Source organism: Papio anubis, chromosome 4, assembly GCF_008728515.1.
Source record: "Papio anubis isolate 15944 chromosome 4, Panubis1.0, whole genome shotgun sequence".
Lineage (NCBI taxonomy): Eukaryota > Metazoa > Chordata > Mammalia > Primates > Cercopithecidae > Papio > Papio anubis.
Genome location: NC_044979.1, coordinates 66952221 through 66966498, shown reverse-complemented (window position 1 = coordinate 66966498; position 14278 = coordinate 66952221). Strand labels below are relative to the sequence as shown.

Sequence of the window (14278 nt, the reverse complement as noted above, 5' to 3'; positions counted from 1 at the left end):
TGGCCTACATCAGAGAGCAGACTTCAGAACAAGAATTAACAAAGACAAAAGAGAGAGCATTATAGAGGATAAAAGGGTCAATTCACCAGGAAGACGTAAGATTATTAAATGTGTACATATCCAACAACGGGCTTCAAAATGACTCAAAACTGTACTAGAATTACAAGGAAAACTAGACAAATCCACAATTTTACTTGGTAATTTCAATATCCCTCTCTCTCAGTAGCGGACAGAACAAGGCCTGAGCAACATTTCTGTATCCTGGATACAGAAGACATGAGCAACGCTATCACTCAAGCTGATCTAACTGACATGTAAACAATACCCAACCACAGCAGAATATACATCTTTTTCAAGTTCTTCTTTACCAAGATAGTCTATATATTCTGGGTAACTCTGATAAATTTTTTAAAACGAATAATAAAAAGCACATTATATAGCTATAACAGAATTAAAATAGAAATCAGTAACAGAAAGATAGCTGAAAAATTCCTATTTGGAAACAAATAAAATTCCAAGTAACCCCACAGGACAATGAGTAAGTCACAAGAGAAATTTTAAAATATTTTTAATTGAATAAAGATGAAAATCCTACCTATCAGCAACAGGAACTCTCATTCATTGCTGGTGGGAATGCAAAATGGTATAACAACTTTGGAAGACAGTTTGGCACATTATAACAAAACTAAATCTGGTCTTACCATAAGAAGCAGCAATCACTCTTTGATTATTTACCCAAATGAGTTGACAACATGTCCACAAAAAAACCTGCACATGGATATCTATATTAGCTTTATGCAAAACTGCCAGAACTTGGAAGCAACCAAGATGTCCTTTAGTAGGTAAATGGATAAACTGTGGTGCATACAGAAAATGAAATATTACTCAGATTTTAAAAAGTTGTCAAGCCATGAAAAGACATGGAGGAACCTTAATTGAATATTACCAAGTGAAAGAAGCCAATCAAAAAAGGAAACACACTGTATGATTCCAATTACATGGCACTGTGGAAAAGGCAAAACCATGGTGAATGTAAAAGCATCAGTAGTTATCTGGGGTTTAAGGGAATGGGGGAATAAACATGGAAGATTTTTTGGGCAGTGGAAACATTCTGTATGATACTATAATGATGGATACAACTCATAACCACACTTGTCAAAACTCATAGAATGTACAACACCAAGAGTAAGCCAAAATGTGAACTATGAACTGTGGATGATGATGATGTGTCAATGTTAAGTTCATTGATTACAACAAATGTACCACTCTGGTGTGGGATGTTAGGGCAAGGGGTATGTAAAACATCTCTGTACCTTTCATTCAATTTTACTGGGAACCAAAAACTTCTCTAAAAAAAATCCAATGTAAAATGTGTGGGATGCAGCTAAAGAAAGCTTAAAGAAAATTTATAGCATTAAAATAAAAGAAAGGTCTCAAATCAATGATTCAAGCTTTTTATCTAAGAAACTACAAATAGAAATAAAAACCCAAAATAGGCAGAAGAAAAGAGGTAAGAGTGGAAATCAATAAAACTGAAAACAGAAAACTACACACAAAAAAAATCAATGCCACTAAAGGCTGTTTCCTTGAAAACATTAATAACTGCTAAAACTTTAGCCAGATTGACTAAGAAAAAAAGGAATAGACACAAAATAGCATTATCAGGAATGGAAGAGGAGACATTATTACAGTCCCCATAGACATTACAAAGTTAATAAGGGAGTATTACAAACAACTCTTTGCCCATCAATTTGACAACCAAGAAAAAAAGGACAAATTCCTTGAAAAACAGACTAACAACATGCACTGAAGAGAAAATAACCTGAATTGTCCTGTATCTAATGAATAAATTGAATTCATAGTTAAGAATCTTCCAACAAAGAAAAACTTCAGGGCTAGATAGCCTTGCTAGTAAATTCTACCAAACATTTAAATAAATAAAAACAATTCTATAAAAACTTCTCTAGAAAATAGAAACAGGAACACATATCAGTATCTTATGAAAATAGGATTAAACATCTCACCTAACAAAGACATCAAAGAAAATGACCAATATTCCTCCTGCACATGTATGTAAAAAATGACAAAAAAAGTTTTGAGTAAACAAACAAAAAAAGAACAAAAAGCCCAAACCTCAAAGCACTTTAAATAAAGCAGTGAGCAAAATACATTTATCCAATTATCACATTTTAAATAAGATACATACTAACAACATTTATGAGAACCTAATAAACATTTTGAAATTTATACATGTCCATTCAAGACTCTTAAATGTAATTTCACTAAAAGGTTTTGTTTTAGTACTTGGCAAACTAAAAATTTTCCAGAAACATTCCTGTCTTATATACCAAAATAAAAATTTCCAGTATGAGAATCAATTCAACCAGATACAGATTCTGGACTATCAAGATATTTGGTATTTTTATCATTTTTATTTTAGAAGAAAGATTAAGATCTGTTTCATAGCTATTTTATCTTCTCTGTTTTATGGGGGCTCCTGCTACATGGCACATAGCAGGCATTTAATATATGTTACTACTGAAGGAATGATGAGGACTAAACTTGGTCTTTATGATGTTAATAATCTAGTAAATACTAGATTCAAGACAGTGACTAGGCACTGAAACCAATTAAGTATCTTTCAAATCTTCCCCTCCCCTACTGTTATTGCCTTAAGCCAGGCCTTGAACATTTCTCAGGATCACTGACATGACATCCATCCCATCCATCCCATCCATCCATCCATTTAGAGATGGAGTTTTCTTTCTATCTATGTATCTATGTATCTATCTATCTATCTATCTATCTATCTATCTATCTACCTACCTACCTACCTACCTACCTGTCTGTCTATCTGTCTATTTATTTAGAGACGGAGTTTCACTCTGTCCCCCAGGCTGGACTGCAGTGGGGTGATCTCAGCTCACTGCTATGGAGTCTCACTCTGTCACTCAGGCTGGACTGCAGTGGGGTGATCTCGGCTCACTGCTATGGAGTCTCACTCTGTCACCCAGGCTGGACTGCAGTGGGGTGATCTTGGCTCACTGCTACCTCTGCCTCCCAGGTTCAAGTGATTCTCCTGTCGCAGCCTTCCAAGTAGCTGGGATTACAGGCATGCACCACCACACCTGGCATTTTTGTATTTTTAGTAGAGATGGGGGTTTCACCATGTTGGTCATACTGGTATCCTGACCTCATGTGATCTGCCCACCTTGGCCTCCCAAAGTGCTGGGATTAGAGGCCAAGCCACCATGCTCAACCCCCAAAATGCTTTTTAAACTGCAAACTGTGACCTATCAGTAGGCTATAAAGTCAATTCAGAGAGTTGTGATCAATATTTTTAAGAAATGAAAATACCACAGAAATATTAATATCCATCACATTAAGAAGGGTAACTATTGTTCTATGAAACTTATTGCAGATATATATACACATATATATGAAGACAGACACAATTTGTGTAATCACAGAGTTCATAAAGGTCGTTATGAGTTTACATTTTTTAAAACATTTACTTCTATATACAATCCAAACAATCTGCTAAGTGTGGTAGAGATAATTTATATGCCATTTAGCTCAGTCCAATATAATAGCCACTTACATTTTGTGAAAATTTGGAAATAGTCATTTAAATTTTTAACCCATAAATAAGACAATATTGATAGTTTTAAATACTACCTTGTTGCTTTCTGCAAATTATTCTGATATAAATGTGAATTTATTAAAAATGTGAAATACATAGAAACTTTATGAATCCTTATACAAGGCATGCATATACCAAGTGGTCATCTTGTAAAATGTATTCAGTAAAAAATGAGGGTTGGGAGTGGTGGCTCATGGCTGTAATCTCAGCACTTTGGGAGGCTGAAGCGGGTGGATAGCTTGAGCTCAGGAGTTGAGACCAGCCTGGGCAACATAGCGAAACTCCGTCTACAAAAAATACAAAAACTAGCCAGGTATGGTGGCTCATGCCTGTAGTCCCAGCTACTTGGGAAGCTGAGGTGGGAGGATCGCTTGAGCCCGGGAGGAGGAGGTTGAAGTGAGCTGAGATGGCACCACTACACTCCAGCCTGTGTGACAGACGGGGAGGGACTGCCTCAAAAAAAAAAAAAACACACACAAAAAACAAAAGACAAGTGTTTAACAGTTCAAAAGCCATTTTCCGGTCTTGCCAAATAATTCATTCTTTACTGTCAACTAGAAGATCTTTCCAAAATGACTATCCAATCAGGTTACTCTAATCTTCCCATGATTTTCCAAAGCCTCCAAGATAAAAATCTAACTCCTTTATATAGTGCAAGGTACTTTATAATCTTAACAGGCTGGTTTTTCCAGCTTTATCTTTTGTCATTGGCACACTCAACAATCAGGCTGTATTATGCTATACAAGATTTCTAAAATATGCCATCCCGCTATGGCTTCATGTCTTTATATACACTCTCTTATCAGTTCATTATTTTTAGATCCCTGTCATTTAAGTATTGAACAAAGGAAAAGCAGGCCACAAAAGAATGGTCTGAGAAATATGAAGAAACCAGGAGAAAGCTAAGAGATGATATTTTAGAAGAGAATAGAAAAGTTTAAGGAAGAAATGGACAACAGCTGAGAAACCAGTATGACTGGGTTTAAAAAGTGTCAAAATGATTTGGAAAACTGGTCAGAAGTTTTATACCTTGTAGGTTGAAAAATGAATGGGAAGTATAAAAGTAGAGATCTGAGAACGTTGGATGAGGAAATATAAGGATTAGATAATAGGTAGGTGGGGATGTGGGATCAAGGGAGGTTTTACTGTATTTGTTGTAAAGGATGGAAAAAGCCTGAATCTGTATAGATGCTTCAAAGAAGCAACAAGGAAAATGAAAGCGACTGAAGATAATGGGAACATTAGGTTTAACAGAATGTTAACCACCAATGTGGTTGCTTAACAAGTATTTCAAGGTCAGGCCAGTTAGCCATGCTAAAACAAGATTTTGTTATACCACCATCCAGAGAAGTTGAAAAGGATAGTACATATTTATATTCCAAAAAGAAGTACATTACTTACATTAGGAACGTTTACACAATAGGCTGATTTTAGCGTTTTTCTACAGAATAAAAGTACCTCTTACAAAACAGTAGTAACAAAAGGGGGCTGAGGAAGTGACCTATACCACTCTTCCAGGAACAACTTTTACCTGGTGAGTAAAACCCTGAAGTTAAATTGACACATGATTTATTTGAATAACAGAAACAGGCACATCATACACAGGCTTGCCCCTAGGATATTTTCTACTTGGGAGGAAAAATCTGCAAATAAATAAATAAATAAACCAAGCTTGGTCACTTTAGAAAATTACTTTAAAAATTAAAAAAGAAGACATACCCCATCTCTTATTGAAGTACTTGATTTCTTGAGTAAATACAACTCTTTTTTCTTTTGTTCAATGTAGTATCTAATGTCTTTATTAAAAGAAAGAAGGTTTTAAGATTAGCAATTTTACTCTTCGAGTTAAACAGTGATATTTTCTTGTAGTTAAATTAGATAAAGAAATTACAATTATATGTATCCCTTATGGTATGGTCTGAATGTCTGTCTCCTCTGAATCTCATGTTGAAATTTAATCCCCAATGGGACAGTATTTACTGAGAGGTGGGGCCTTTAAGAGGGGATTCATGGATTAATGGGTTATCATGGGAGTGGACCTGATGTCTTTATAAGAAGAAGAAGAGAGACCTGAGCTGGCATGCTCAGCCCCTCACCATGTGATACTCTGTGCTGCCTCAAGACTCTGTAGAGTCTCCACCAGCAAGAAGGCCCTCACCAGATGCAGCCCTATGACCTTGGACTTCTTAGTCTCCGTAACTGTAAGAAATAAATTCCTTTTCTTTGTACATTACCCAGTTTCAGGTATTCTGTTATAAGCAATAGGAAACAGATTAAGACATCCTTGCTATCAAAATTTCACTATGTAAAATCAGGAACCAAAGGACAGACATGGACACTTACAACAAATATTGTCAAAAAACAATTATAAAAGTCTTACCATCAATATGAAGAATTTTTACTCCCCATGACAAGGCATTTGATAATATACTATTTGAAGGAATAAAATCCTGTAAAAAAAAGTTTTACAGTTGTTCTAGGAAATTATTTAAAATGAGCTAAATTTTAATAAAAATTCAATTATTTGAAGCTTCATGTCACTAAGGTGGTTATTTGTAACAGACCCTATAGAGTTACAATAGCCAGGACATCAAGATTTTCTATAGAATTTCTAAAATCAATCCCACTTTATACCCACGTTCTTAATAACTTAATGAAAACTATAAGGCAAGTTTTAAGTTTCCAGTAATATTTTTAAAGGCCACAAGATGGGGATGTTTCTACATGAAAAGTTAAGTTCTGTACTTTGTAAAACAAAATATATGCTGAGATTCAGGCTTTTGCCTAAAAATGTGGAAAGGAACATTTCAAGAATATCTGAAATTTCCAGTGGAGTTTTTAATAACAAAATGTTACAATGTGAATCTTTACAGTTCCTACTTACATGGTCCTTGATAGCTTTTTCAACTAATAATTTTCCTCTGCTTAAACACACCTATAAAAAGACCAGAAAATTTTAAAACATAGTGCTTAACTGGAGAACAGGTTAAAAAGGTAAAGCAGCTAAGAAAAGAGAACTTTCGGGTCTCATATTTAAAAGTTTCCTTTTTGGGATGACCTCTTTGGTTTTGTAGTAATTCTATTCAACATGAAAAATAAAATAGCTAGGTTTCACTGGAATTCTTTACAATTAATTGGTTTACATTTTAGTTCCTATTAAATCAAAGATTTAAGAAAAACAATAAATTTTATATACTGTTTTTACGCTATTTCACCCTTTTTTTTTGGAGACAAAGTCTCGCTGTGTTGCCCAAGCCAGAGTGCAGTGGCGTTATCTCAGCTCACTGCAACCTCTGCCTCCCGGGTTCAAGTAATTCTCCTGCCTCAGGCTCCCAAGTATCTGCGACTACAGGCAAGCATCATCATGCCCAGCTAATTTTTGTACTTTTTTTTAAGTAGAGATGGGGTTTCACTATGTTGGTCAGGCTGGTCTTGAACTCCTGACCTCGTGATCCAGCTACCTCAGCCTCCCAAAGTGCTGGGATTACAGGCGTGAGCCACCGCGCCCAGCTGTTACTTCACTTTTTAAATAAACTACTAGGAAAATCAGTTGAAATGCCATCAGCAACAATTATTTTGGAATTGCTAGTGTATTGTCTCCTTGCTCCAAAAAAGCATTAACTCAGAGAATGCATGGTCCTTCCTTGATCTCCTTTCCGTTCTTTCTTCTGTTTTCTTCTATGTATTATAACTCTTTTTTCAAGTGGTATCTCTTTTGTGACTCATTTCTTCTGTTTTCTCCTCATTTCCCCTAATTTTCAAATGGCTATAACAGGTAAGTCAAGGAGGATATTTTAAAATAATAATTTAATTACACTTCAACCTAAAAACTGAGATAAACATTTTATCTCTCATTTGATCTTATCCCATCTCACACCCAATTAAATCAATTTAATTTGTCCTTCCTTGCATCTTTCAATTTATTGGCCATGGAGTGGTAGGGATAAGATTTCAATAATTCTAGAATAGGGGCTGGCAACCTTTTTATGCAAAGGACCAGAAAGTAAACATTTTAAGCTTTGTTGGCCATATGGTCTCTACAACTACTATTCAATTTTGCCTAAAACACAAAAGCAACTACAAATTATACCTAAACAAACAGGTATGGCTGTGTTCCAATAAAACATTATAGACAATGAAATCTGAATTTCATAAAATTTCTACTTGTCACAAAATATTCTTTTGATATTTTTATACAACCATTTGAAAATGTAAAAACCATGCTTAACCTGCAGGCTGTACAAAAAAGGCAACAGACTGGATTTGGCCCATGGGCCAGAGTTTGCTGACCTCTGCTCTGAAAAGAAAAAAGGTTTCTATTTCTTCTTTAAAGAATGATCTGCTGTTAACTTTTTAGTTGTAAATTATTCTAAAAACTACAAGCCATCCCTAAATACAGGGGTATACCTAAGCAATCAGAGTGTGATTACACAAGAACTATTAGGCAAAAACCACCTTTCTAAAAGACAGCAACCTGATTAAGGACTGGACAGCCACACATAATGTGGCTTTGAAAAGGTTCTACAGAAGTAAACTCTACTGCCACCTTGCTATTAAAAACCATGAGATCTTCAGGATATAGCCCTTCTGAGTCTCAAAGCATATTTAAGAGACTTACTGTGTCTGGTGACTTAAATGAACTTCCATCATGGCTGGGATGAGGTGAAGTGGTTTCTGCAGTATATGCAGATTCTGGACTTGGTACAGGAGAAATTCGACCCAAGGTCTGTGCAAATTTAGCTTCCTTCTTATTTGAAATAAGATAACTGATATCTTTGCTGAGAAACTCTTCAACTCGCTAGAAGAAAACAAGGCATTTTTATTTATAAACTTTTTTTTTAAGAAACATGGTCTCACTGTGTTATCCAGGCTAGAGTGCAAGTGGCAAAATCATAGCTCACTGCAGCCTCAACCCCCTGATCTCAAGTGATTCTTCCGCCTTGGCCTTCTGAATAGCTGGGACTGTAGGCACATGCCACCAAGGTATTTTCAACTAGGTCATAAAAACCATAAGCTGTTTCATATGCCAAGCACAGTAAAAAAGTTCAATTTGATGCAATTATTTCGTAAATTGGTGGGTTTTGTACTGTATTTTTCTGAACTTAGAACTCTGAGGAAGTATAAGAGCTCCTATAATAGCACAACAGCAGCATGTGCTGGATACTATTCTTAAATACTTTATATATGCTAATTAACTTAATCTATGGAACAGCCTCATGATACTATCTACATTTTCTGCAGGAGAAAAAGTGAAGAGAGGTGACTTATTTCATGTTACCCAGTAGCAAATAATATAATTTGAACACAAGCATTCCGACTCAAGCCCATGATCTAAAGCAGCAGTGTCCAATACAACTTACCTAAGTACTTGAAATGACCTTGGTAGTGTGATTAAGCAACTGAATTTTTTGTTTCTTAAGAGATGGGGTCTTGTTATGTTGCCCAGGTTGGCGTTGAACTCCTGGGCTCAAGAGAGCCTCCTGCCTCAGCCTCCCAAGTACCTGAGAGTATAGGCACATACTACCGCGCCTAGCTCAAGTCACTGATTTTTAAATTTGATTTCATTTTAAAGACTTTAAATTTAAGTAGCCACATATCATTAATGGTTACCATAGCACATAATACAAGTTTGAATCAATCATTAATTTATTACACCTTCCCTTGAGGCTTCAACTTACAGGATGCAGGGAACCTTTACCCTTAAGAGTGTAATACTGTTTGAAAAGAATTACTTTACTAAAATGTTTGAAGATCACCGCCTAAATATCTGAATTTACTTATAAAGACACATACCAAAGTGAAGGTTATTTTTTTTTTTTGAGACGGAGTCTTGCTCTGTTGCCCAGGCTGGAGTGCAGTGGCAATATCTCCACTCACTGCAAGCTCCGCTTCCCGGGTTCACACCATTCTCCTGCCTCAGCTTCCCATGTAGCTGGGACGACAGGCGCCCGCCACCGCACCTGGCTAATTTTCTTTTTTTAAACGTATTTTTAGTAGAGACAGGGTTTCACCGTGTTAGCCAGGATGGTCTGGATCTCCTGACCTTGTGATCCGCCCATCTCGGCCTCCCAAAGTGCTGGGATTACAGGCGTGAGCCACCGTGCCCGGCCCAAAGTGAAGGTTATTAAAGATCGCCAGGGTCAGGAAAATAAAAATAGGTAGAAGTAAATACTAAGTAGAATACTAATATTATTAGGAAAATATATAGTATAAATACGTATAGTATAAAAACCCACTAAGCAGAAGTAAATTGTGAATCATTAATAAGCAGTAATAATTTACATCCATGAAAGACTTCTTAAAATATTTTAAATAGCTGTATCTAATTTCTATAGGATTTCACACTATAAATGAGGATAATAAAAATGAAGTCAAGTGTGTAACAGATAAGTTAACTTCATCTAAGCATTAAGCAGAATTTGCTACTGAGCCCAGTGACCTCCTTGGTTAAGTACAAATCATTTTTTTGACCAACATTCATTTTCATTGACCAGTAAATAATGTACCTACATTTATTTATTCCAGGGATTACAGACTGAAATGCCTGTAAGGGCCAGGCAATAATATAAATGAATAATTCACACATCAAATACTGCCTTCATTTTCATAAATATGAGGCCCTAGTAATGTCAGAGGTTCTAATACTTTCCATCTCTGAAACTGGCTATTCTAGGTAACTCATATAATGGAATCCTACATTTGTTCTTTTGTAACTGGCTTCCTTCACTTAGCACAGTGTTTTTAGTGGTTCACCCATGTTGTAGCATGAATTAGAATTTCATTTCCTTTTAAAGCTGAATAATATTCTACTGTATGTATATACAACCTCTTCTTTTTCTATTTACTTGTTGGACATTGGGGCTTTTCGCACTTTTTGGCTATCGTGAATAGTAACTTTGAGACTGCTTTCAATTCTTCTGGATGTACAGTCAGAAATGAAATTACGAAATCATACAGTAATTCAATTTTTTACTTTTTTCAGAAACCACCCATACTATTCTGTATGGTGGCTATATTGTTTTACACTACCACTCAGAGTGCACAAGGGTTCTACTTCTTCAAATCCTTGTTAACACTTGTTATTTTTCTGGTTGTTTAACAGTAACCATCCTAACAGGTGTTAAGTGATTACTGATTGACATTTCCCTAATGATCAGTGATGCTGAACATTTTTTCATGTCCTTATCTGCCATTAGTATATCTTTTCTGAGTAAATGTCTTTTCAGTTCCTCTGCCCATTTTTAAATTGGGCCATTTGTCCTTTTGTTCTTGGGTCATAGAAGTTCTTTATACAAGTATTCTGGATATTAATCCCTTAGCAGATATATAATTTGCAAAGATTTCCTGTGATTTCACTCCTAAAAATGTCCTTTGAGGCACAAAAGTTCTTAATCCTGATGAAGTCCAATTTTATACTTTTCATTTGTTGCACATGATTTTGATACCATATCCAAATCCAATGTCATGAAGACTTCTCCCTATATTTTCCATTAAGAGTTTTAGTTCTTACAAATACATCTTAGATCCATTTTGAGGTCATTTACGCATATGTCACAGTAAAGGTCCAACTTCATTTTTCTGCATGTGGATATCCAGTTTTCCTAGCACCAGTTGTTGAAAAGATCATCTTTTCCCCAATGAATGGTCTTGGTACCCTTCTTGAAAACCAATTAGTCATATATGCGAGGGTTTATTTCTGGGTTCTCTGTTCTATTCTATTGGTGTGTATGTCTGTTCTTATGTTAGTACCACTTATTTCCTTCGGTTTTTCATTTCTTACAGAGTTAAAACTCCTCAGTAGTGAATAAAATGCCCTTTGCAACATAGCCCTAATGTAATTTTGTTTCCTGCCATTCCCCCCACCTATATCCTAAGCTCAAATCTCACTGCAACATCAGTTGTAGAAACAAACCGCATTGACATATATTTTAAATATGATTTCCTCTATTCAGTATGTCTATTTGCCTTGCAAACTAAGACTTTAAGATCCAGCTCAAACTTTATCTGTTGATTCCTAATGGCAGAGTTAATCATTCCTATCTCTGTGTTCTAATAGCAATTTCTACATATTTCTGTCAAAGCACTAATAACACTCTAATACAAATTATTTAGTTGTCTGAGGTTTCCGCTAGACTAAGAATACCTAGAGCATTATATTTTACTTATTTTTGTATCTCTAGGATCTAAAATAGTGCTGATATACTGGAGACACTGGTGGAATAATTTTTGAATGAATTCCCACATGCCCAAATCTTCATCATTCTTCAAAGCCGTGTTCCAATTTTGTATGAACGAAATCCACAATTCCTTAGCTGGAACTAATCTCTCCTTGCTCCTGATGTTCTATGTTGTATTATTAACACAATTACTTGTACCAATGTCATCTCCACCTAGGTTAGAACATGAGGATAGGACGGACATAAGGACTCATTTTTTATTTTATTTTTCTTTTGAGAGACAGTCTCGCTGTTGCCCAGGTGGAGTGCGGTGGCACCATCTTGGCTCACTGCAACCTCTACGTCCCAGATTCAAGAGGTTCTCCTGCCTCAGTCTCCCCAGCAGCCGGGATTACAAGTGTGTGCCACCATGCCCAGCTAAATTTTTGTATTTTTAGTAGAGATGGGGTTCATCATGTTGGCCAGGCTGGTCTCAAACTCCTGACCTCAAGTGATCTGCCTGCCTCAGCCTCCCAAAGTGCTGGGATTATAGATGTGAGCCTCCAAGCCCGGCAGGATTCATTTTTGAATCTACCAAAACACAGAGTGCAGTGCACACCATACTCAACATTTGTTGAATCAGTTCTACCAGGTTATTCAATTTATCAGATATTGCTGAATCTATGCCATTTAAAGAGTAAACTCAAAACGTTGTTTTCTGATGACTCAAGGTCATCATGACGAACACCAAACCTTTTACTGTTCAAGCTAATACGCCAAGGTTTTGGCTTACATTTCTGTTCCTCTCCAATTGCCTTATTTCAGCCAAAACTATTTAGACATGGACCTGTGGTTGATCCCATGTTCTCCTTAGATGGTTTTGTAACACCTACTTTTCCTGCACTATTAAAGGTATTTCCCCTTTATATCAGAATCTGGGTGCTGTGCTCTCAGTGGTTAAATTTGTCAGAAGCATACTCTGTAGATAAATGGGGTATTAAAATGTTTTCACCGAGATTGTGGAAACCAAGGTATGTGACGTGGTGAATTAAAAAGGCACCTAAAGTAATGATGTGAAGATAAATTAGCTAATGTAGGAGATCTTTATGAGAAAATCTTTTTTAGTGACAGAAATAGTAAATGTGCTGAAGAAAGAAACCAGGACCCGAGAATTAAATATCATTAATTATAGAAAAGATAGTATGGGAAGATCAGAATTCAATAAAACTTTTTTTTTTAGAAGAAAGTTAATAAATCAAATTCAGTTGAAAATCCATAGCTTTGGATTTTTGGGAAATCCAAAGGAAAATTTGGAAACTCACACCCTTAATATGCTCCTAACTTCACTGGTCTACTTCAATCATTTCAGGGTAAGACTAAGTATGTAAAACCAAAAGCTCCCTCAACTATTATGTATGGCAGAAGTAATTCAAAATTTGTTTCTTGCAATTACCTCAGGAACTGCTGTGGAGATAGAAGAAAGGTGACAGGGCAAGTGGTTCTTGCTTTAGCCTCAATACTGTTGTTTTAGCCTAAGGAGTTCCCTTTTTATAGGCTTTACATGTTAGACTTCTGAATATTATTTTGTTCAAAGGGTTCTACTGATAAAAACGCAAATCTAAATATCACTGATCTAGACCATTAGACCTACAGTTAATGGGTTGTTCATCGTATTTGAGAAAGCTGTCATCATGTGATGTGATTTACATCAGATAGCTACTTTAAGCTACTTTTTTTTTTTGGAGGGTCTCACTCTGTCACCCAGGCTGGGGTGCAGTGGCACAATCTTGGCTCACTGCAACCTCCACCTCCCAGGTTCAAGCGATTCTCATGCCTCGGCCTCCCAAGTAGCTGGGACTACAAGTATGCGCCACCATTCTTGGCTAATTTTTGTATTTTTTAGTAGACATGGAGTTTTGCCATGTTGCAAAGGCTGGTCTTGAACTCCTGGCCTCAAGCGATCTACCTGCCTCGGCCTCCCAAACTGCTAGGATTACAGGTGTGAATTAACAGCCAGATAGCCATTTGTAGCCACTGATTGCTAGAGGAACAGAATGGTGCAGGAACTATGTTGCTGTTGGAATTAAGAAGCTAATACTGCTCTAACTGGGCCATTTACTTTCTCTGGACCTCAAGTACTTTGCTTCTAAGATGAAGGGGTCTTTTTTTACTCAATGTCTAAGGTCCTTAACACATTAAGATACGCTTAATAGATACACAGTCAATAGGGTGGCTGGCCTAGTAAACATGACCTTTAAGAATGCTGTCGTATGATCATTATGATAAATACTACTATTACAAGCATGTCACAGTGTTTTAGTTTAACAAAATGAATAGTAAAAAAGTAGAGTAACTTTTCAGAGATAGGTAAACAAAATACCATATTAACAAACAGTTCCAGGAAACTTGTTAGCACATGTTTTTCTGGTAAGTTTCTAGTTTGGGAATTGGCAGGGCCTGGAGGGCTCATGCCTGTAAA

The 14278-nt window shown here is 36.2% G+C and overlaps 1 protein-coding gene across 7 annotated transcripts in view; it reads right to left on the bottom strand.

The window, feature by feature from the left end:
- The window catches only part of DBF4 (DBF4 zinc finger), a 38974-nt gene that overhangs the window by 21372 nt on the left and 3324 nt on the right, over window positions 1–14278 (bottom strand). For 5 of the 7 annotated variants that reach the window (XM_003896365.4, XM_009203501.4, XM_009203499.4 and 2 more), the window contains exons 3-6: window positions 8262–8441; window positions 6528–6578; window positions 6024–6093; window positions 5363–5439 (exon numbers count right to left, since the gene is read on the bottom strand). In XM_003896365.4, coding sequence (XP_003896414.2) covers window positions 5363–5439; window positions 6024–6093; window positions 6528–6578; window positions 8262–8441 — 378 coding nt within the window. Of the gene's footprint in view, window positions 1–2024; window positions 2042–5362; window positions 5440–6023; window positions 6094–6527; window positions 6579–8261; window positions 8442–14278 lie in introns of those variants that run through there. The other 2 variants (XM_021935301.2, XM_031665974.1) reach the window with 2 other exon arrangements.